This window comes from Polychytrium aggregatum, assembly GCF_025602895.1.
Source record: "Polychytrium aggregatum strain JEL109 chromosome Unknown BJ171scaffold_8, whole genome shotgun sequence".
In the NCBI taxonomy this organism is placed as follows: Eukaryota; Fungi; Chytridiomycota; class Chytridiomycetes; order Polychytriales; genus Polychytrium; species Polychytrium aggregatum.
In genome coordinates this window covers 291,332-309,522 of record NW_026516210.1, presented here as the reverse complement: position 1 = coordinate 309,522, position 18,191 = coordinate 291,332, and the positions used below count along the sequence as shown (strand labels likewise).

The following is an 18,191-nucleotide window of genomic DNA, read 5'->3' as shown; positions in this document are numbered from 1 at the left end:
GAAAGGTGCAAATAGTGTCTCGATCAAATGCGGTTGCCATTACACACATCCAGCCGGCCGCCCGGCCACTTCGACACTCGCAATAATCACCCCATTCGCATCATGCACATCCATTTCGCCCTATCCCAGCCCCGTGCATGCTCACGGCGGCCTTGTCGCCGTGACTCACGCTCGCTCCTTCATGACCCAGCCCGCGCCCGGCCCCGTCCATCCACAGCCCCCCTCGGCTCGCCATTTTTTTTCCTCCATGGCCTCAGGGATGCCACGTTCGCAGCCGCCCCCGATATATAGGCTGCCCTGCTGGTCCTGGTCCAAGCCATCTTCTCATCCACTCCGTCTGCCTCTCGCCGCTGCCTCCGTCTGCATCTCCCACATGCGCGCCACCAGCACATCCGATATCCTGTCGCACTTCACGGCTCACGCCGATAATGCCGAGCGTCTGCTCGACACCCTGGCCTCCCACGACAATCCTGCAGGCCCTGCCCATGACATCCGCGAGGACCTCAAGGCCGCCCGCCAGGAGCTTGGCGAGGTCAACCTGATGATCGCCAAGCTCACCGCTCTCGTCAAGCAGCAAGCCAACATCATCGATCAGCTTATGGACCGCAGGCTCGCCGGTAAGCATCCTCTTGATTCGCGTTCAAATGCCCCCTCCTCCGGACTGCCATGCTTGCTGTCGGACACATGCGCCAGCCAGCTATGCAGCCCCTCTCGCATCTCGCATCTCGCATCAGGCATTCCCACTGATCCCACTGATCCCACGATGCCCACTCTGACCGAATCACTCCGTTTCTCTCATGTCCCCAACAGCCACTGCCTCACAGACTGCCAAGGCAGCCATCCCAGCCGCCGAAAAGCCGCAGCCAGCCAAAACCATCGATCCCATCCATGACTTGCCCCGGCAAGTCATGGTCATCGATCTGCTCGAGACCCCGCAGCCCCAGCGAGTCGAAGTCGTCCTGCCCACCGATACCCAAGTCCGCGACACCCTTGGCCGTTCTGTCTACCACAAGCACCTCTTCTCCACCCCCGTCGGCGCCGTGTGCCTGGAGCGCCAACTCAAGCGCCGAGTCGACGACATGAGTGTCCAGCAGGGCCGCGCAGTCTCCAAGTCACAGTACATTGACCTGCTGCTTTCGCACGTCACCGAATGGCGGAAGTCTGGCACACCCCAGTGGATGTCGGAGCTCAAGCTGAAACGCCGCGGCCACTCGGGCAGCCAGCCATGCTCCGTCCTCGACTTTTTGGAGTACCTCTTCCACACCATCCAGGACGACGTTGCTCAGGATGTTCTGGCCTCCAACTCGACGCTTGTGAGCGGCTCGATAGAATCGATTGTCAATGTCAAAGAGTCCATCTACGGCAACATCCCGAGCACCCCGCTTGACGCTGTTGCGCCATCGGTTTCGACCAACGATTCGGAGGATCTATGTATGTACCCACACTCTTGTCGCTGGCCGCCGTGACGCCCATCGCAGACCAGGATGCTAACCGCCTGTGCCTTTGCTTGCAGGGGGATACTGAGTCCGAGCCACTGATACAATTGGACAGCGCAACTGCTGCCCCAACCGAAATGCACCCCAGTTCTGCCGCGCGGCTCCATGACGGCCGCGATCTGTCCATGTCCTGCGACGGCACTGCGACTCTGGCGGCTGTCGTGGGCAGCTGCTATTTTGCCCTCCCGTTTTTGATTGTTTTTGATTGTTTTTGATTGTTTTTGATTGTTTTTGATTGCTTTTGATTGCGGTTTTGATCATATCGTGAACTCTCAATAGAAGTCCATCGCATACCATTGCGTTCCCACAGTGCGGATGTGCTGGTGCCCCAGATGCGCCGAGAATGCCAGCGAGGAGCCTCTCGGCCCTCCTCGCCCTCCTCGCCCTCCTCGCCGCCTGAGTGGCTGCTGCCCTCGTTACGTAAGCAGCCCGTCTGTGGCCAGCCACGTCGAACGTGGCTTCCAGGCATTCTGCATCTCGTGTCGGAATCTTGCTTGTCAGCCCTGTCCCGCACCAAGCAAAGGCAATCTCGTCTCCTGCCGGGTGCCTGCCCTTCGATCGCCTCCGGCCTCCCCGTCCCCCCGCTCCCCGCCTGTCCTCCCTCTGATCGAAATGAAGTCGCTCTCGACCATTCTGGTCCTTCTGCTCAGCGCGGTCTGTCTGGCTCTGGCCAAGTCGAGCCAGGGATCGAGGGCCCTGGTTCTCTTGAACGATCTGGCCGAGGCGCCTGCCTATTCCCAGTTCCTCAAATCACTCCAAGGTACAGTCAGCGCTGCAGATCGCCTTGGCGACTGACTGCCACCGGGCCTCGCTTCTCCTCGGAACGGCCGAGAAGCATGGCCAGCCATGATGAGTCTTGCCAACTCCGACACGCCCTCGCTCATCCGATGCATATGCTGTCGACCCACTCATCTTTCTGTCCTGCCCGATACTCGCGAATGCCGCCGATGGCGATCCATGTGGGATCAGATCGAGGCTTTACCCTCACCGTCAAGGCCGGCGCCGATAAGGACGTTCGCCTGGTTTCGCATGAAGAGCGAGTCGTCGATCACGTCGTCATCCTGTCTCCCAAAATCTCAAGTGAATATCGTTTCTGACGTGACGATCCGGTGTATTGCTGCAGCACATTCGATCTGTCTGCGCATCGGCGTGGCGAGGGAGGGTGTTTTCTGCTGGCGTGTCGGTCGCAGCGCATGCCCTGGCTGATCACACAGTCAGGGCGTGACTCTCGTGCCCAGGGTTTCGTCTCAGATCACACCTTTGCACGGCTCACAGGATGCACTGCCGCGACAGGGTCCGAGCCAGAGCTGATTCCCATGTTCTCATTCTTCCTTATACCGCTCTCTGTGGACGTTCCGGATCTGCCAACGGACTTGTCGCTGCGAATTGGCCGGTCTGCTCCAACTGTCCTGCCGGCACCGCAGCCTACGGCGGAGACATCACGGTTGGATCGCTCATCGACTTTGTCAGCCGTGGCGGAAACATCCTCGCCGTCAGCTCTGCGGCCCAGTCCGAGTTCCTGCGAGACTTTGGCATTGAGTTCTCGGTCGACTACGACGACTCGCAGACCCGTGTCATCGACCACTTCAATTTCGCCAACCAAGATGCTCAGCACACACTCGTGGCCGCCAGCCGTCTGGTCTCCTCCGCCGCCATCGTGCCCTCGCTCAGCGCTCCTGTTCTTTTCCGTGGCGTCGGCCATCGTCTCAACGGAAAGAACCCTCTGATCGTCCCCGTCCTGACCGGATACCCTGGCCAGACGTACTCGTGGGACCTCAACGCCAACTCGGAGCTGGACCCAAAGACTGTCGTCGCCGGCGAGGAGGTTGTTCTTGCAAGCGCCCTGCAGGCTCGCGACAACGCCCGTGTCGTCTTTGTTGGCAGCAGCGACCTGTTCACGGATGAGTAAGTTGGCCTGTGTTTTCGTCAGCTGCTGCAGTTGCGCCAGTCACTCCTTGGGTAACTGGCCGACCACGATCTACGCTCATCGACAGCTGCCCCGACTGACCAACACATCCTCGCTTTGCAGGCTGATTTCGTCGCCTGTTCAGGTCGGCGACAAGACGTAAGCATCGCTGTGACACTCTGGACATGTGGAGGACAACCGTGTGGAAGCGTATAGGCGCCTGTGTGCTGCATCTCGCTGTTCGCGCTCGATGGGATGCGCTCTGACACCTCTGCGCTCTCCAGCTACGCCAAGTCGGGCAACCTTGAGTTTATCACCGAGCTTTCCAAGTGGGCTTTCGCTGAGAAGAGCGTCCTTCGCATCAAAAAGTCCAAGCATCACCGCGAAGGCGAGACGGAGCAGCACGGCATTTACCGCATCAAGGATCAGATGGTATGTCCACGCCGGAGATTGATCCACGCTCCTGCTCCTGCTCCTGCTCCTGCTCCTGCTCCTGCTCCTGCTCCTGCTCCTGCTCCTGACTCCCGTTCTGGCACTGATCTCACCCACACACACACATTCCCTGGTCCCCAGATCTACCGTGTCGATATCTCAGAGTACCGTGATGATGTCTGGCAGCCCTTCCACGCTTCGGATGTCCAATTCGAGGCCCTGATGCTCGACCCCTATGTCCGCGTCAACATGAAGGAGACTGCGGTCTCGCACGATCCCACCGTCTCCCGCTTCACGGCCTCCTTCAAGCTCCCCGATCAGTACGGTGTCTTCACCTTCAAGGTGGACTACCGACGACACGGCTACTCGTGGATCACGGCTTCGGATGTGGTCGAGATTCGTCCCTACCGCCACAACCAATACCCTCGTTTCCTGAGCGCCGCCCTGCCTTACTACGTCAACGCCTTCAGCATGATCCTGGCCTTCTTTTTGTTTGCCGTGGTGTTCCTTTACAACCGCGAGCCTGCTGGCAAGGCCAAGCAGCCCGGTTCCGCCAAGGCCAAGGCCAACTGAGCCGGCCTTTACACCGTTGTTCGCACCGGTGTCTCCAATAAACACAGAGGCCTCAATAGGACAGAACAGCACGGCGCAGTACAGCACAACGCACCTGTTGCCACGATGCACTTGGATGACCCGGCTACTCACGCTGCCTCCAGTCGGTGGCGACCATGATGCGGGCCGAGGTACTTCCGTCCAGGAAAGTCACGGCACATCCCTAAATCGCCGTATATTGGTATAGAGCCCTCGTCGGCTCTTGGACGTCGCAGGGAAGACGTGCGAAAGAGAGCCAGCATCGGGTCGTAGGAGCAACACAGCTTGTCTGGCTCTATGGGGCAGCGTGCTCATCCAGGTCGACGTCCTTGTCCGTACCAGAGATGCTGAAGATCCGCTTGAACCACCCCTGAAAGCTCTTCTTTCGCGAGCTCCGAGTCATCCGCTGGAGAGAACGCACCGTTTTCCATGGCAAGTCGACCGACGGAACAGAAAACCCCAGTGCCGTTAGCTCGACGAAGAGGTCGCCCGTCCTAGATGTGTGGTTGGTGGCTGGGGACGGTGATGAAGCGGTTTGCCGTGCAAGGCTGTGTCGGTCGAATCTATATCTATCAAGCAACACCAGCAAGCTTACCGATTCTGCTATGTTGGTTATTGGCCGAGCCGGTTATGGACGGCAAGGGAAAGCCCAGCCCGCACAGAGTCGACAGAAACAAACGGCTGTTGATATTGGATCGCAGTCCAGTCAATGGCCGCCCAGACACCTTGCCATCAACATACCTTTGCTGCTGACGTCGCTTCTGGTCCCGTCGCTACAGCGCGCAGCCATCTCGTCCAGATCGCCGTTTGCGTCCATGCTCCTGTCGATTTCCTCCTCGTACAGCTGCTTGAGGTACTTGATCATTGTGGTTTTACAAGGTATAACGTGCGACGACTTTCGCTGTTCATGATCAGAGCCAGATCCCGACCGAGATCGGGATCGAGACCGAGACCGGGACCGCGACCGAGATTGGCCTCCTGAGCCAGGTCGAGACCGAGGATGATCTGCAGGGTTGCCGGAGCCCTTGTCGAGCGCCAGGTTGGTTGTCGAGTGGTTGTTCGGGCTCTTGGATGGCGTGTCTCCGTCTCCCCCGCCCTCATGACCCCCAGCGCGGCGCTTTTGGTAGGCAAAAGCCATGATCGGCTCAGCCTTGAAGCCCATATCTGTGGCCTGGAGAGAGGGATGCTCGAGAATATCGCCAACCGAGATGCGCTTTTGGGGGTCCGTCTGAAGCATTTCTGGGGGCCAGAAACGGAGCCGAAGGCCCGGATCAGAAAAGGTGCGATGCTCCGAGCCGAAACGACAACGGCAGCGACAGCAGAACCAAGCCCGACCCACGCTACCGCATTGGCGATGGCACTCACCGGCAATCAGGGTCTGGAAGCTGGGCGGCATGTCCTCGGGGACCACATACCGGCCCGCAATAATCTTCTCATACAAGCCCAGGATGTTTCCCTCTTCGTTGAACTCGAACGGATACTTGCCCGTGAGCATATTGTACAGAACAACACCGCATGCCCATACATCGACTGGGCCCGAGCAAAGCAGATGGTGAGTCGCTCCAGCGGCTCTACACCAGACAACTTTTGACAGCGAATCGAGGACGAGGCAGTCGAGGACGAGGCAGTCGATGTGTGGGCGGTTGCTTTTGCAATCGGCGACACCCCAACTACAGAAGGCAATGCAGCTCACCCTTCTCTCCAAGACAGTTCTCCTTGCCCTCGGCCACTTCCGGCGCCAGGAATTGGTGCGTCCCCGCAAAGGTTGTTATCAGCATGTCGTCATTGTCGTAGGATGTGAATTTCTACAAGAGCGAATGGATCAGCGAGGTGTTTCGGAGAGAGTCGGCACCGCGGGCGCCCATCCACACAGCTACCCATGCGACTCTGCTCTGCGTACTTCTGCAATGCCAAAGTCGGATATCTTGAGAACGCCGTCGGTCGTAATCAGCATGTTGGCGGCTTTGATGTCCCGGTCTGGCCACGACAAGCGAGCAAGTCAAGGCAGAAAATCCACTTGGTCAGGCGGCGACGCACAAATCGTTTGTCGATCCTTGGTGCGATATCCAGCCAAGCAAGAACGCAATTGACAGGGTGTTCTTGGTCCTTGGGCTACTTACGAATAACACCTTGCGAGTGCAGGTAGTCTACGCCTTCCATCATTTGCACAAAGAAGCTATTCCGTCCGGGTCGAAAGCAACGGGAAGGGTCACTCAGAGCCGGCCGAACCGCTCCACAGGCATCCCCAAGACACTCCTGATAAATGCGAGACTCCAAATGCACACACCCGCCACAGATATCGACCGGGTCCGAGTCCTGCCTAGCTGCCTAGCCCCCCAGCGGCGCGACTTACTGCTGCGCCCGTGGCGGAGGAAGCTTATGTCCCGCCGACTGTTCCAACAGTGTCTGCAGAGAACACGGGCAGTAGTCAAAGACTAGATACCACTTGAGGATGGTGACCCAGCGCTCCTGCTCCGAGTTGTCCTCGAGTCTCCACAAGATGGGCTCCTCTTCGATCGTCGCGAACCAGTTGAAGATTCCGATGTTGCCATCCTGATCCTCGACCTTGCAGTAGACATCGACAAGCGAGATGATATTGGGATGCCGAAGCTTTTGCAGCATCTTGATCTCGCTGAGCAGAGCAAGAGAAGAGGTAAGAGGCGAATTCCAATACCATGTATCCAAACGACCGTTCCTCTGAATCTACCCCAAGCCACAGACCCGGAACAGGAGCAGTAACAAGTCACCCTGCCGACTATGAAAATGCAAGTGAACCTGGCGGCCGTGGGTAAACAGCAGCCTCGGCTGTTCGCAGACTGAGTACTTGCCGTATCGAGTTCTCGACTCCGTTCGGCACTCTCCTCAGGCGCTTCTTGTTGATGATCTTGACCGCTACCCGCTGCAGCGTTTCCGAACACAGTCCTTCCTTGACTTTGCCGAATGCGCCTGAATTGTGGGTTGCCGAGTGACCGCTTAGCCAAGTGTCGAGCGAGACTGGCGAGCGCCGTACAGCCAAGAAGGAGCGGACTCCCCACACGTATATATCCATGAAGAAGCCAAATCTAGCTGCCCTGTGTCTCTCCCAGTACCACACCGTCCCCACACCCCTGGAGCCAGTGCTGCAACAGCTTGATACGGCATTCACGCCATGACGACGCCATCCAGAGGCATCGAGCCAGCGACTCACCCTTTCCGATTTGGTCTCCGAGAAGATACGGCCCTATCATCTTGATCTTGTTTGCCTCTGCCTTCCACACGACTTCGGACGAATCGATCTTGTGAATGAAATTGGAGCTCGAGTGGCGTTGCGAGAGCAAGAGATACTCAAAGTAGTCTGGGTTGTTTCGGCACGCCTCGTCGATGGGCCCCACGACGGATATCGGACGGGAGTCAATGGGCGAGTCTGCAGCGGCGGCCACAGCAGCAAGATGGTTCTTTTCGGGCTGGACAGACTCGTCAGGGCGGACAACCTTGGAGAGCCTCGCCTCCTCGGGGCTGATCGAGGGCAGTCGGTTCCCACTGGTGGACATTTGGTTTGGCTCTCGCACGCTTCCCAAGCTCCGGAGCGACTGGTTGTTCATGGATACGGATGCGACAATGCTCTGATTCGAGACATGCAGCGGCGCCTGCGACTCTCTGGGAGAAGTGCTGCCGCTGAGTTGGCCACCGTCGGAACCGAGGATGGGCTTTACATCGACAGTCACGGACTTGCGCGGATGGAGGGAGATCTTGACCCGAGATTCGACCGAGTACTGTGACGTCCGCGACGCTCGCGAAACCACCGAGTGCTTGGAACGGACGACCGAGGTTCGGCCCACGGGCTCGATGAAGGTGCCGACCGAGCCGCCGACATTCTGCTGCTTTTTGATTTGGGCATCGACTCGAGCCTGGTTGCCCTGGAAGGTCGCTCGCCGGCTGAGCACGGCGGCGGGTTTCTTCCGCGGAAGCGATCCCGAATCTGGCCGTGTATCTGGGGCTTCGCTGCCGACAAGCTCCTCGCGAGGGGTTGATGAAGGGGGCGTCGGGCTGACGCTGATTTTGTGAACATCAGGAGCCGACCGCGTCGGCTGTGCACGAGCGTCTCCTGAGCCAGGGGTAGGGGCCGCACAAGGCGCACCCGCTGCCGGAGCGACCTGGGTACTCTGAGGCTCTGGAGAAGCGGCACCGTGAGGGTGGTGGTCATCAAATTGGGTCGTTGGCAAATGCACTGGGTCGTCTGGCACACTTCTTGGCCGAAAGGGATCGGCGTGCGTCTCGGCCTCGACAGGAAGTGAGGGGGATGTATCGCTGGCAAGGCCTGAATAGCAAGACGGCGGATGGGTTGGCGATACAACGTCGCTTGAACGAGGCGGCGGACCAGCCATGGCTGTGGAGGGCGTCTAATGAACCGAGAAGCTGATGCGTGGTAGTGATAGCCTGGCGAAGCAAGGCCGTTCTGCTCCCGGAGAAAAGAGCGGCGAGCGCAGTGATGCGAGCAGCCGGGCTTGCAATGCGGGCGGCTGGGCTTGCTTGCGATTCGACGGTGCTGGATCAGGCTCTCTCGTTGTTGTATACAGAGCGCCGTGGATCACAGATTCCTGACGACGCCTGCTGGTCTCGATGCTGGTCTCGATGCGGATCTCGATGCGGATCTCGATGCGCAAACGCACGGACAGCATCGCTGCCGTGAGATCTGCTGCCGTGGGATCTGCTGCCCTCATGCCAACAGCCGACGATGACAACCGACGATTGCCCAATGCGCAGTCGCGGAGAGCGGGGGTTTCAGGCCCACGATTCCCAGACCAACACCCACCCATCTCCCTCTCCATCCACCCCCAGCCAGCCGGCCTTTGGTTCTCCTCGGCCAGCACACCAAACACACCCAGCCAAGATCTTTTCCAGCATTTGAGAAATGCCCACAGGACGTCCACAGAGAAGCACGGCAAAGTCCGCGGTCACTTCAGTTGCTGTCACAGGCAACTCGTCGGCGCTGGCAGGGAGCAAACGCAGCCGGGCCAAGACCACCGCAGCAGCGACCAAGGGAAGGAGCAAAGGCAGCGGACGAAAAAATCGGGCAGAGTCCGAGTCAGACGAGGACAAGCATGATGCGGCCGCCAGCGAGGGCGACGAAGATGCTGACGAATACCATGACGACGACGACGACGGTAGCAATGACGACGATGCCGGTGATGGCGAGGAATATAGTGACGAGGAGCCGCCAAAGAAGAGGGTCGCTCTGCGCAAGTCACAGTCCGCAAAGACCAAGACCCAAGCTATCGAGGAGCATATCGACGAAGACGGCGTTATCCGCATCACGCTGCCTCCTCGGCCGGTGCCCAAGAAGAAGGGTCCTCCGGGCACGATCTACGACTTCACGCTGGATTTTCTGCACGGCCTGGCCGAAAACAACGACCGCGAGTGGTTCTCCATCAACGAGGCAAGTGTCTGCTCGCAGATGGTCATGCTGCATTGGGTACGGCAGTGGCGGCGTCTGATGTCGCTGACGGCTCCATATCGATCGTGTGTGCGTTTGCGTGGATGTGGACTGTAGAACCGGTACAAGGCTTCCAAGGACAACTTTTGTGAAGCGATGCAGGTCATCATCGATGAAATGCGCAAGCATGATCCGACTATCATGGAAGTGGCGCCCAAAGAATCACTTTTCCGGATCAACCGCGATGTCCGATTCTCACAAGACAAGAGCCCATACAAAACGTGTCTCTCGGCGTCGCTCTCTCGCGGTGGCCGGAAGGTAAGAGATCATCGGCACGGCCGATGCTGTGGGGCTCGGCAGGCAAGGATGTCGAGGGATAGGGCAGGCAAGAATGCCGAGAGATAGGGCGGACACATCAAATGCACGCTGGGGCACATCGGCGCAGGGTAGCGTGTGCTGGCGATATCCGAAACGCTCAGCTCTGCGCTTTGCCGCATGCCTCGGCAGGGCGACTATGCGCACTACTACATCCACCTCCAACCCGGCAACGAGAGTCGCATCGCCGGTGGCATGTGGTGTTCCGCCAAGAGTCAACTCGATGCCATCCGATCCCGTATCGCCGACGACCAGAACCCGCTTGACCAGGCGACCAAGCACAAGGACTTTCAAAAGTACTTTGGCAAGGGCGGCATCCAGCTTTTGATTGACAACGCAACCCGATATGACAATGTACTCAAGAAGGGGCCGGCCGGCTATCCCAAGGACCATCCGAACATCGAGGCACTCAAGATGAAGAGCTTTACGATCTCGAAGCGATTCACAGACGAGGAGGTGCTGCGCGTAGGCTTTATCGACGAAGTCGTCGCAGCCTTGAAGAGCCTCACGCCCCTGATAACTATCCTTAATAGCTGGTCGCGATGAAGCTGGGGACTCGCAGACCGAAGCGGGGGCCATTTGGGGCCGACAATCCATGTGTCTCTGCATTCTGATCACAGCCATTCTGATCACAGCCATTCTGATCACAGGCATTCTGATCACAGGCATTCTGATCACAGGCATTCTGATCACGCACACCACCGTCGAGCGACATTCCCCTTTGCCGCGGGTGCATGCGGTTGGTTTGGATTGCCTGTAGCAATTTTTGTATTTGGCACTGCATGTGGCATGCCTTCTATCGGCGATGCGCACAATATTTGTAACTTGACGTGGAGTCTGGAGATCATAGAGATACCGTTCATGATGGCACGCCGTACGACAGATGAAGCGATATAATTTTTCTTTTCTTTGAAAGACCGACGAGGGAACGAATGAAGGCCTCCGAGGCGGTGATGTATAGGTGGAAGCTTGGGTGATCATCAGAGTGGACAATTGGGTGCATGTGGGAGTGTGGTGGGGAAGAGTGGTGGGAAGGAGTGATGGGGAAGAGTGATGGGGGGAGAGTGGGCAAGAGCAATGGGCTGCGTCTTAGCATCGGGTGGGGCCGCGGTTGTTGGGCAGCTTCATGCACTTGAGGGCGGTGTTGTAGTGAGCGATGCGGCTGGCCTGGTTGGAGGCCCCGGGACCGCCGTTGCACTCGAGAGCGCCATTGATCTTCTGGGTGGCACTTGCATAGGAGCCAGCGCCGCAGTTGTTGACGTTCCAGAACCAGACCGAGGTCTGCCAGGAAACAGAGACGCTGCTGGCAACAATGTCGGGGTTGTTCAGGAGGTCCATGCCGATAGCTTTGCCGGCAGCCTGGTAGTTGCAAGCCCACGAGAGCTGCATGTAGCCTCTGGGGATGGATGTGCAGATACGCGTGTTGGCGAATGAAGGTGATAGATGCAGAGACAGAGCCAGGGCATGCCCAAACAGCAGCTCCGCTTTGGTGCCGAAACTGAACGACAGCACATGCCAAGAGCCAGCAGCAGAGACAAGGGCCAGCAGTACAGCCCTATCGGCGCTGCAGTATCAGTCCCCAGGAGAGCAGCAGCAGACTTGCGTACCTTCCGTAGTAGTGCTTGCCCTTGGGGGTCTTGACACCGCACCATCCAGGTCCATCGAAGGAGGTGAGGCAGGAGCCGCTGAGGGCGCAGTATTCGCTGTGGAAGGGTGACGGGTGGTGGCCGTTAGCAGAGCCTCACCGCAGCCCGAGCGGCGTGCTGGGATTTGCAGCAAGCCCAGCGTCCATGGACGGGGGGATCTGGGCAGGCCGGCAGGCAGGCAGCGGCCGAGAGCCGGGCCGAAAGGCTGCATACGTGGTGGCGGTCAGTCCGTTGCTTTCGTGTCCGACTTGGCCCAGGAACATGGCCATCTCAGGGCGAGAGGTGCCAAGCGACTTGCCCTTGACGGAGGAGATCAGTGCACTGTAGACTTGCTGGCCGTTGGCGAGGCCGGGGAATATGCAGTTGAACTCGGCCGAGGTGAGCACGCTGGCGCTGCTGCTCGACGACGACGGGGCCTGGACGAGCTGCTTGGCCTTGTTGGTGGACTTGCGCTGGCTGCGCTTATCGAGATCGCTGGCCGCGACGTTAGCGGCCTCGGGAACGACTGCAGCCAGCGCGACATGGCAGAGGAGTGCACAAACGAGCAGCAGCAGCAGTGACTTCATGGTTGCGAATAGAGACGGGGAGATGCGGAATGCGGCTGGAAGAGGGGAGACAACGACGAGGACGGCGCCAGGAGAGGCGGTGAGCCCAGAAAAACAGGAGGATGCGGGCACCGGAGAGGACGGGCTCGCTCGCCACTGTCTGCGATGCGAAATGAATGCGATATGAGAGGCGCAAGCTGTGGCTGGCCAGAGAGGCTGCGTGTTGGGCAACGTGCAATGCCCCTTGCGGCGAATGCCAAAGGGCAAAGGGAGGAACGCAAAGGGACATGTGTTGGCATTGTGCTTGGAGGCAACGGGGTGTATGGACAGACAACTGAGGGGCATGCATCGGCGAGGACATGTCGAGAGATGGCAGCAACCAGCAGCAAGTAACAACAACCAGCAGCAAGTAACAACAACCAGCAGCAAGTAACAACAACCGGAGCAAGTAACAACAGCCGGAGCAAGTAACAATAGCTACATGGCAACAGCAACACCAGCAGTGGCCCTGGAACAGTTGGGGCGACGCGCTCTGTACATCGGCTCACGGGCACCAACCTTGGTCCAAGCTCGGCAGACTCGGCTCCCCTCCCCGCGACGCGCGACGCACAAACTGCTTCTGCCCAGGCGCGGTGGACCCGCCTGCGATTGGTGCGGCTGGGCGAGCAAGGACCAGGGGCCTGCGTGTGTCCGCGCCTGGGCCGACTCGGCGCGCGGTGCCGCGAGATTGTGGTGGCGGTGCGCTTGGTTGGTCGAGCCGTTTCCCACGCAGAGCAGCCCGCACAGAGCACTCCTGCATCGCCCTGTCTGGATTCTACACCCACAGAGGCCATTGCCGCATGTCTTCCGCCTCCTTCTGTCGCCGTGGAAGTTGATGTTCAGCACGGATTGGTGCATCTGCGGTCATTCGCAGATTGTTTGCAGGCGCTGTTTCCAGAATGCTCGATTGACGATGTGCGCGCATTTGTTGTCGACCATTGCAGAGGCTTCAATCAAGCTGCGACTGCTCGCCCTGACGTTTGTCGATCTGTCGAGCCCAGCCCAGCCGAACCTCTGCCGCAACCCAACAGATCAAGGCACATGCATCCGTCGCTGCTGGGCTTCAAACAGGGCTGACCAACCCTCCTACCGTCGCTGGACTGTCATCAACATCAGCATCGACAAATGAACACATCTCCCCATCGTCTCGACCAGGTGCCCGAAGAGCCCCACGAAAAGGACCACTCCGAAGAACCTCCGGGCGATTCAGCCTCCTCGCGGGGCTCGCAGAAGGACCCTTCCCACGCCCGCGCAAACCGATCGATCCTGCAGCGAGCCGAGTCCAGAGGCTATGCCTCTCGGCTACCGCCCACCAAAGAAGATGAGAATGAGGCATCGTCGCCCACGCCTCAGTCCTCTGCCGAGCCATCTCCGCCTCACAGCGCAGCTCCGACCGGCTCCAAGCTGGCCCTTGGTCGGCAAACATCGCACTCCCATCTGGGAATCGCCGCCCTTCAACTGCCGCACAGCGGGCTTCGCCGACGGCCTTCGACTCTCGACGAGGATCTCTACGAAGTCGAGGATCCCGAGCTAACTTCGCAGACTCTCTCCAACAATACCACTGCCCCGGGGACGGCTCGCGGGGAGCTGAGCAAGCGCTTCAGCATCCAGCTGGATGATGAACAGGCCGAGATCGAGGCCATTGCCGCAGCGGCTGCCATTGTCGAGACGGGTAATGCGAACGGTCGCCAGCATATCCATGGCTAATACTCTCGTCATCCGATTGTGGCTGCAGTATCTGTCCATCTGCCGACTTGTGTCATTGTCCATTTCATCGCATGCCGCATGCACTGTCTTCATGCGTCTCTGATACACCGCTCGGCTGCCACTTTGCTTCTCTGACTCCCAGAGGGCGTTGCGCAGGCTGTTCAAAAGGTCATTGCTGCAGCTGAAGCCCATTCCTTGGCTGCATCAAGGGCCCCCACAGCCGGCCTCTATCGCTCCACCTTTGCCGATGCTGTCTCGAAGGAGCGTCTTGCCCACCGTCCCAGTCTTCCTGCCATCAGCCCTAAAGTCTCCAAGAGCGAAAAATTCAAGTCGCACGACCGAAGCGATGCCATGGGATTCGGCAGCACCGTGCGCAGGATCAGCGTTTTTGACATCGACCCGTCGCTGAACATCAAGGCGGCCATCGGGCGGTACGATCCATATTCGTCTGAATGGGGCAGTCTCCGCAAGCTGAACCAGGCCGAGGAAAGCCTCCCGACCGAGCCCTGGTCCCGAGCGCCCAAAAACCGCTTTCTGTCATGTGGCAATGTAAGTCCGGCAGGTTCTTCCGCGGGCTATGGTTCAGTTTCTTTGTGTCGCAGACTTCGAGCAGGATGCTTAGGCTCCATGCTTGCAATTGCCATCTTGGACAGGTCGAGTTGGGTCCTGGACACTACAACCCGCCCCTGCGGTACCTGGAGAAGCCACCGAACCAGCCATCGACCGTATTCATGAGCAAGGTCGAGCGGTTTGTGCCTTCGAAGGACGGAACAAAGCTCTTTGAGCATCTTGCACCCGGTTACTACAGCGTGAGTGAATCCCAGCCTGGTATTCGCAGTGTGAAGTAGCCTGTTCGTCGCACCGACAAGGGCATAGGAACGCATGATCTAGCCCATCCAAGGCAGATTGATATTCACAGCCAAACGGGCTGTGTAGATGGCAGTATGGTCGCTGGTGAGCGATGCTCCCTTGCCCACCATGTATTCGTTTCTCTGGATCCCATGATGCAGAGCGAAGCAATCAAAATTCAAACAGGTAACAACATCAGCACCGATCCATCTCTGGGAGACGAGCTGCTGGAACAACAGATCCGATGGGCTAAACCGCCGCAACGGGCATCCTCGCAGGCTTTGTTCCCTGGGTGAAGAGTGCCAAAGACCATCTCGGCCGAGTGCTCGAATCCGACCACTCGAACTTTTATGAGCCGCCGACAATGTGCTTGGGCAAGGTCGAGCCCATTCCGTTGTTCTCTGAAGCTCGCAAGCGGGTAAGGCTGGCATTCTCTGGATATGCTGCTCCGTGCCACGGAATCGAGCCGATGGAGCCTTCAACGGATGCCATGCATTGCGTCCCTGTCGATTCCAATTGACCTTGTGCCCACTGTCTGCTCTCTGCAGAGAGACAAGTCGAAGCGTGATGATATGAGCACCCCGTCCAGCAACCGCTCGCCCCTCAAGCTCGCCCATCCGTTCAGCGAAGTACGTCCACTTCTCGCTCCCAGCACGCTGGGTTGCTTTGCCTGTTGACCTCGCCTGCATAGCATTGCCAGTATCGTGGTGTTGGTGCGATGGATGCATTTATGGGCCACCATTATGCAGACACGACTCCCGACCAATCCTGCCGATGAATTATGGATCTCGCCCGAGTTTGTGCTAACTTTTGTGGGTCACCGTGCTCGCCAGTGCTATTTTTCCAAACCAGCACCCCCAGCCAAAGACTCAAGAGAGATCAAGCTGCCGTGATACCGGGACTCGTTCTCTGAGCTCAGCGCTCGAAATGCGACCGTCACATGCGTTACGCAATATATAGTCACATTGATATATTTGCGGGTTTGAACAGTCGGTACAGGTCGTTTGTCGGTCGGCTCCTTACCATCCCAGCGAGCGTTGGGTTCCGCCAGCTATAGCGTTTGAAGCCGGCCTTGGGGGCTCGGCTGTTTGCCCGACTTTGGACTCGGTCTCTGGCTCTGCATTCTTGCTGTAAACCTTGCGGATGGGCCGGGGGCTTTCGGTGATGCTCTGGAGCGAGAGATGGCTCGAAGACTCCTTCATGACCTTTTTGGATATTCCGGCCATGTGCGAGACGCAGTTCATGAGCTTCACACTGCCTTCCCACTCGTAGTCGCCGTCGGGTTTGGTCGCCTTTGCGATGGTGAATCGGTAGACGCCCGTGTTTTTCGGGAATCCAAGATGGATATCGCTAGGGATAAAGTTGAAGTTGAGCTCCTGCAGAAGATGCTGCGAGAATGCCTGAATCCACCCGCCGTGGGTCACCACCAGGACGTGGACCTGTTTGAGTTTCGGCATCCCGCTTCGAACCGAGCAAAGAGACCCCATCGACGCCATGCTGGCTGCGTCCGAGAAGGGTGCTTCCTTGAGCTTGGACGTCTCCTCGGGTAGGGTCTGGATCGACTCTAACATTTCTGCGTGCGGTTGGATGAGATGCTGATTGATAATGTCGCTGTAGAAGTTGGTGACTCGCTCGTAGAACTCAGTCTTGGTCTCGCCGCCATGGCCGCCTATATGGTCGTCCAGATGTACGTCCTCGATTTTCAGGATCTGCTTTGCGTCTGACCATGACATGCCCGTCAGATCGCCGAGGTTCTGGAGCGGCCTCGGCCATATACGAGCGACCCGACGTGTCAAGGACCAGAGGCCAGAGGCCAGAGACCAGAGATCCAGCTGTTAGTGCCTTGGTTCAGCTGGCTCGATATACGACACAGCTGAAAGCAAGCTCAATGACCGACCAAGCCAATTTCACCGCGAACATCCGAGCCAGAGCATTATCAAGGCTCCAAATCATCAAGACACTAACGCAATATCAAGACATTGGGCCTGTCCTGGAGGGACAATCACATTGGGCCTCAACCCGGCACCCGACCTCACCTTTTCTCTCAGACGCTGCTCGACTGTCACGGGGGTGGATGGGTGATGCTTCCGAATCTCATCCGTTGTCTGTTCATCGCAGAGCGGCAACACCGGCGGCCCACATCAAGGACACTGGTTAGTATCGAGACCAAGTCGGCCGTGAGATTGCTGTCGCCAGCTCTCCAGACACCCGCAAATTCCGACTCTGCTTCATCCCCTTGGTAACGCCGTTGCACATGAATCCATTCTGCTCTCGGACCTGAATAGCTCGTTGTAAGTCGCTGGTGTATATGTGGTTGAAATGGTACTTTCTCAGTCTCCATCCGAGACTCTCGGCCTGTTTGATTCCCACGCCGCTGAGTGTAGTGTCTTGGTGGAAAGTCACCAGGCGTCTCGGTCAGGTTAGCCAGAGAAACCACAGAGGAATCAAACTGGACTAGGCAACTCAGACATCCAGCAAGTGCAAGAGCTGGCGTGACCAGGTTGCTGATGTGCCGCTACTGTTACATTTGCTCAGGGTTTTCATCCGCAGCCCCGCCGACATTGCCATGTCTTTACCTGACTGTCCTTGCAATACCCGCGGGATCTTGGTATCCAGATCGGTTTCGGCGCTGCGGACACACGCCGGGGGGGGGGCAAAATGGATAAGCTGGACTGAAAATGGTCCTCGGGATCCAAGACCGACCGGGCGAGTGGGCGAGTGGGCGAGTGCGTGGCAGGACAACGAGCGCTTACTGTCTGACCAGAGTCAGCACAAGGCAGACATTCTTGCCGAGACCCATTTGCGCAGTGTTGGATGGCTAGAGGTCAGGGTCAGTCGATGGGCTCAAGTCTACGGAAACGAGGTTGCTATGGATGCAAGTGCTGCCGGTAAAAAGCGATGCTGGAAGAGTCTCGATGCAGTCCGAGCGGCAGCCTCCTTGGTGGAAACTGCGGCGGTGTGGGCCTCGATAGGCAACGATGCCAACAGCCACGAACCGATTGCGAGTCAACATTTGGAAAATCTCGTCTGCGATGGATTGGCTGCGGACACGAAGCGATTGTTGATCTGTTTGGCAACAGATCCACTTGCCCTCGCTGGCGAGCGGCAATGTGTTCGCATTGACGGCGTGATTGGCAGCCAATGCAGCTTTTGTGCTTGTCTTTGGATCAGTGTCCTTGAGGGCACCAAGGT

The 18,191-nt window shown here is 58.2% G+C and overlaps 7 protein-coding genes across 7 annotated transcripts; 4 read left to right on the top strand and 3 right to left on the bottom strand.

Moving 5' to 3' along the window:
* Positions 1-373: 373 nt before the first annotated feature.
* On the top strand, positions 374-1,524 carry BJ171DRAFT_578941 (uncharacterized protein; the record flags this gene model as incomplete). Its single annotated transcript, XM_053113928.1, has 3 exons — positions 374-617; positions 811-1,431; positions 1,514-1,524. The coding sequence occupies 3 exons, from the start codon at positions 374-376 to the stop codon at positions 1,522-1,524; spliced, it is 876 nt and encodes a 291-aa protein (XP_052969290.1).
* A 461-nt stretch (positions 1,525-1,985) lies between these two features.
* BJ171DRAFT_493903 (Dolichyl-diphosphooligosaccharide--protein glycosyltransferase subunit WBP1) lies at positions 1,986-4,489 on the top strand. Its single transcript, XM_053109961.1, has 6 exons — positions 1,986-2,256; positions 2,466-2,576; positions 2,921-3,401; positions 3,526-3,561; positions 3,687-3,834; positions 3,976-4,489. Exons 1-6 carry the CDS (start codon positions 2,109-2,111, stop codon positions 4,405-4,407), a joined length of 1,356 nt encoding a protein of 451 aa, XP_052969289.1. The 5' UTR covers positions 1,986-2,108; the 3' UTR covers positions 4,408-4,489.
* A 37-nt stretch (positions 4,490-4,526) lies between these two features.
* Positions 4,527-9,100, bottom strand: BJ171DRAFT_493897 (kinase-like domain-containing protein). The gene is made up of 10 exons (XM_053109960.1): positions 7,613-9,100; positions 7,254-7,371; positions 6,779-7,057; positions 6,546-6,601; positions 6,326-6,402; positions 6,119-6,230; positions 5,791-5,955; positions 5,167-5,664; positions 5,021-5,025; positions 4,527-4,831 (listed from the first exon to the last, which is right to left on the bottom strand). Exons 1-10 carry the CDS (start codon positions 8,787-8,789, stop codon positions 4,721-4,723), a joined length of 2,598 nt encoding a protein of 865 aa, XP_052969288.1. The 5' UTR covers positions 8,790-9,100; the 3' UTR covers positions 4,527-4,720.
* A 130-nt stretch (positions 9,101-9,230) lies between these two features.
* BJ171DRAFT_293119 (uncharacterized protein) lies at positions 9,231-10,916 on the top strand. The gene is made up of 3 exons (XM_053106956.1): positions 9,231-9,841; positions 9,956-10,156; positions 10,346-10,916. The coding sequence occupies exons 1-3, from the start codon at positions 9,317-9,319 to the stop codon at positions 10,757-10,759; spliced, it is 1,140 nt and encodes a 379-aa protein (XP_052969287.1). The 5' UTR covers positions 9,231-9,316; the 3' UTR covers positions 10,760-10,916.
* A 386-nt stretch (positions 10,917-11,302) lies between these two features.
* On the bottom strand, positions 11,303-12,425 carry BJ171DRAFT_578937 (lysozyme-like domain-containing protein; the record flags this gene model as incomplete). Its single annotated transcript, XM_053113927.1, has 3 exons — positions 11,303-11,609; positions 11,821-11,916; positions 12,073-12,425. The coding sequence occupies 3 exons, from the start codon at positions 12,423-12,425 to the stop codon at positions 11,303-11,305; spliced, it is 756 nt and encodes a 251-aa protein (XP_052969286.1).
* A 789-nt stretch (positions 12,426-13,214) lies between these two features.
* On the top strand, positions 13,215-15,972 carry BJ171DRAFT_493887 (uncharacterized protein). Its single transcript, XM_053109959.1, has 7 exons — positions 13,215-14,115; positions 14,293-14,699; positions 14,804-14,959; positions 15,161-15,185; positions 15,278-15,417; positions 15,548-15,628; positions 15,833-15,972. The coding sequence occupies exons 1-7, from the start codon at positions 13,569-13,571 to the stop codon at positions 15,890-15,892; spliced, it is 1,416 nt and encodes a 471-aa protein (XP_052969285.1). The 5' UTR covers positions 13,215-13,568; the 3' UTR covers positions 15,893-15,972.
* Positions 15,961-17,840, bottom strand: BJ171DRAFT_596783 (histidine phosphatase superfamily). The gene is made up of 5 exons (XM_053114706.1): positions 17,753-17,840; positions 17,576-17,628; positions 17,277-17,386; positions 17,036-17,104; positions 15,961-16,753 (listed from the first exon to the last, which is right to left on the bottom strand). The coding sequence occupies exons 1-5, from the start codon at positions 17,797-17,799 to the stop codon at positions 16,019-16,021; spliced, it is 1,014 nt and encodes a 337-aa protein (XP_052969284.1). The 5' UTR covers positions 17,800-17,840; the 3' UTR covers positions 15,961-16,018.
* Positions 17,841-18,191: the final 351 nt, after the last annotated feature.

Coding starts and splice junctions, on each gene's coding strand:
- BJ171DRAFT_493903 (XM_053109961.1), top strand. CDS start 2,109: ATGAAGTCGCTCTCGACCATTCTGGTCCTTCTGCTCAGCGCGGTCTGT. Junction 3,402..3,525: donor AGCGACCTGTTCACGGATGA/GTAAGTTGGCCT, acceptor CTCGCTTTGCAG/GCTGATTTCGTCGCCTGTTC. Junction 3,835..3,975: donor ACCGCATCAAGGATCAGATG/GTATGTCCACGC, acceptor CCTGGTCCCCAG/ATCTACCGTGTCGATATCTC.
- BJ171DRAFT_493897 (XM_053109960.1), bottom strand. CDS start 8,789: ATGGCTGGTCCGCCGCCTCGTTCAAGCGACGTTGTATCGCCAACCCAT. Junction 7,372..7,612: donor CGGAGACCAAATCGGAAAGG/GTGAGTCGCTGG, acceptor CCCACAATTCAG/GCGCATTCGGCAAAGTCAAG. Junction 7,058..7,253: donor GGAGTCGAGAACTCGATACG/GCAAGTACTCAG, acceptor TGCTCTGCTCAG/CGAGATCAAGATGCTGCAAA.
- BJ171DRAFT_293119 (XM_053106956.1), top strand. CDS start 9,317: ATGCCCACAGGACGTCCACAGAGAAGCACGGCAAAGTCCGCGGTCACT. Junction 9,842..9,955: donor AGTGGTTCTCCATCAACGAG/GCAAGTGTCTGC, acceptor TGTGGACTGTAG/AACCGGTACAAGGCTTCCAA. Junction 10,157..10,345: donor TCTCTCGCGGTGGCCGGAAG/GTAAGAGATCAT, acceptor ATGCCTCGGCAG/GGCGACTATGCGCACTACTA.
- BJ171DRAFT_493887 (XM_053109959.1), top strand. CDS start 13,569: ATGAACACATCTCCCCATCGTCTCGACCAGGTGCCCGAAGAGCCCCAC. Junction 14,700..14,803: donor GCTTTCTGTCATGTGGCAAT/GTAAGTCCGGCA, acceptor CATCTTGGACAG/GTCGAGTTGGGTCCTGGACA. Junction 15,629..15,832: donor TCGCCCATCCGTTCAGCGAA/GTACGTCCACTT, acceptor CGTGCTCGCCAG/TGCTATTTTTCCAAACCAGC.
- BJ171DRAFT_596783 (XM_053114706.1), bottom strand. CDS start 17,799: ATGGGTCTCGGCAAGAATGTCTGCCTTGTGCTGACTCTGGTCAGACA. Junction 17,629..17,752: donor GTGCTGACTCTGGTCAGACA/GTAAGCGCTCGT, acceptor GTGTGTCCGCAG/CGCCGAAACCGATCTGGATA. Junction 17,105..17,276: donor ACTTACAACGAGCTATTCAG/GTCCGAGAGCAG, acceptor TGCGATGAACAG/ACAACGGATGAGATTCGGAA.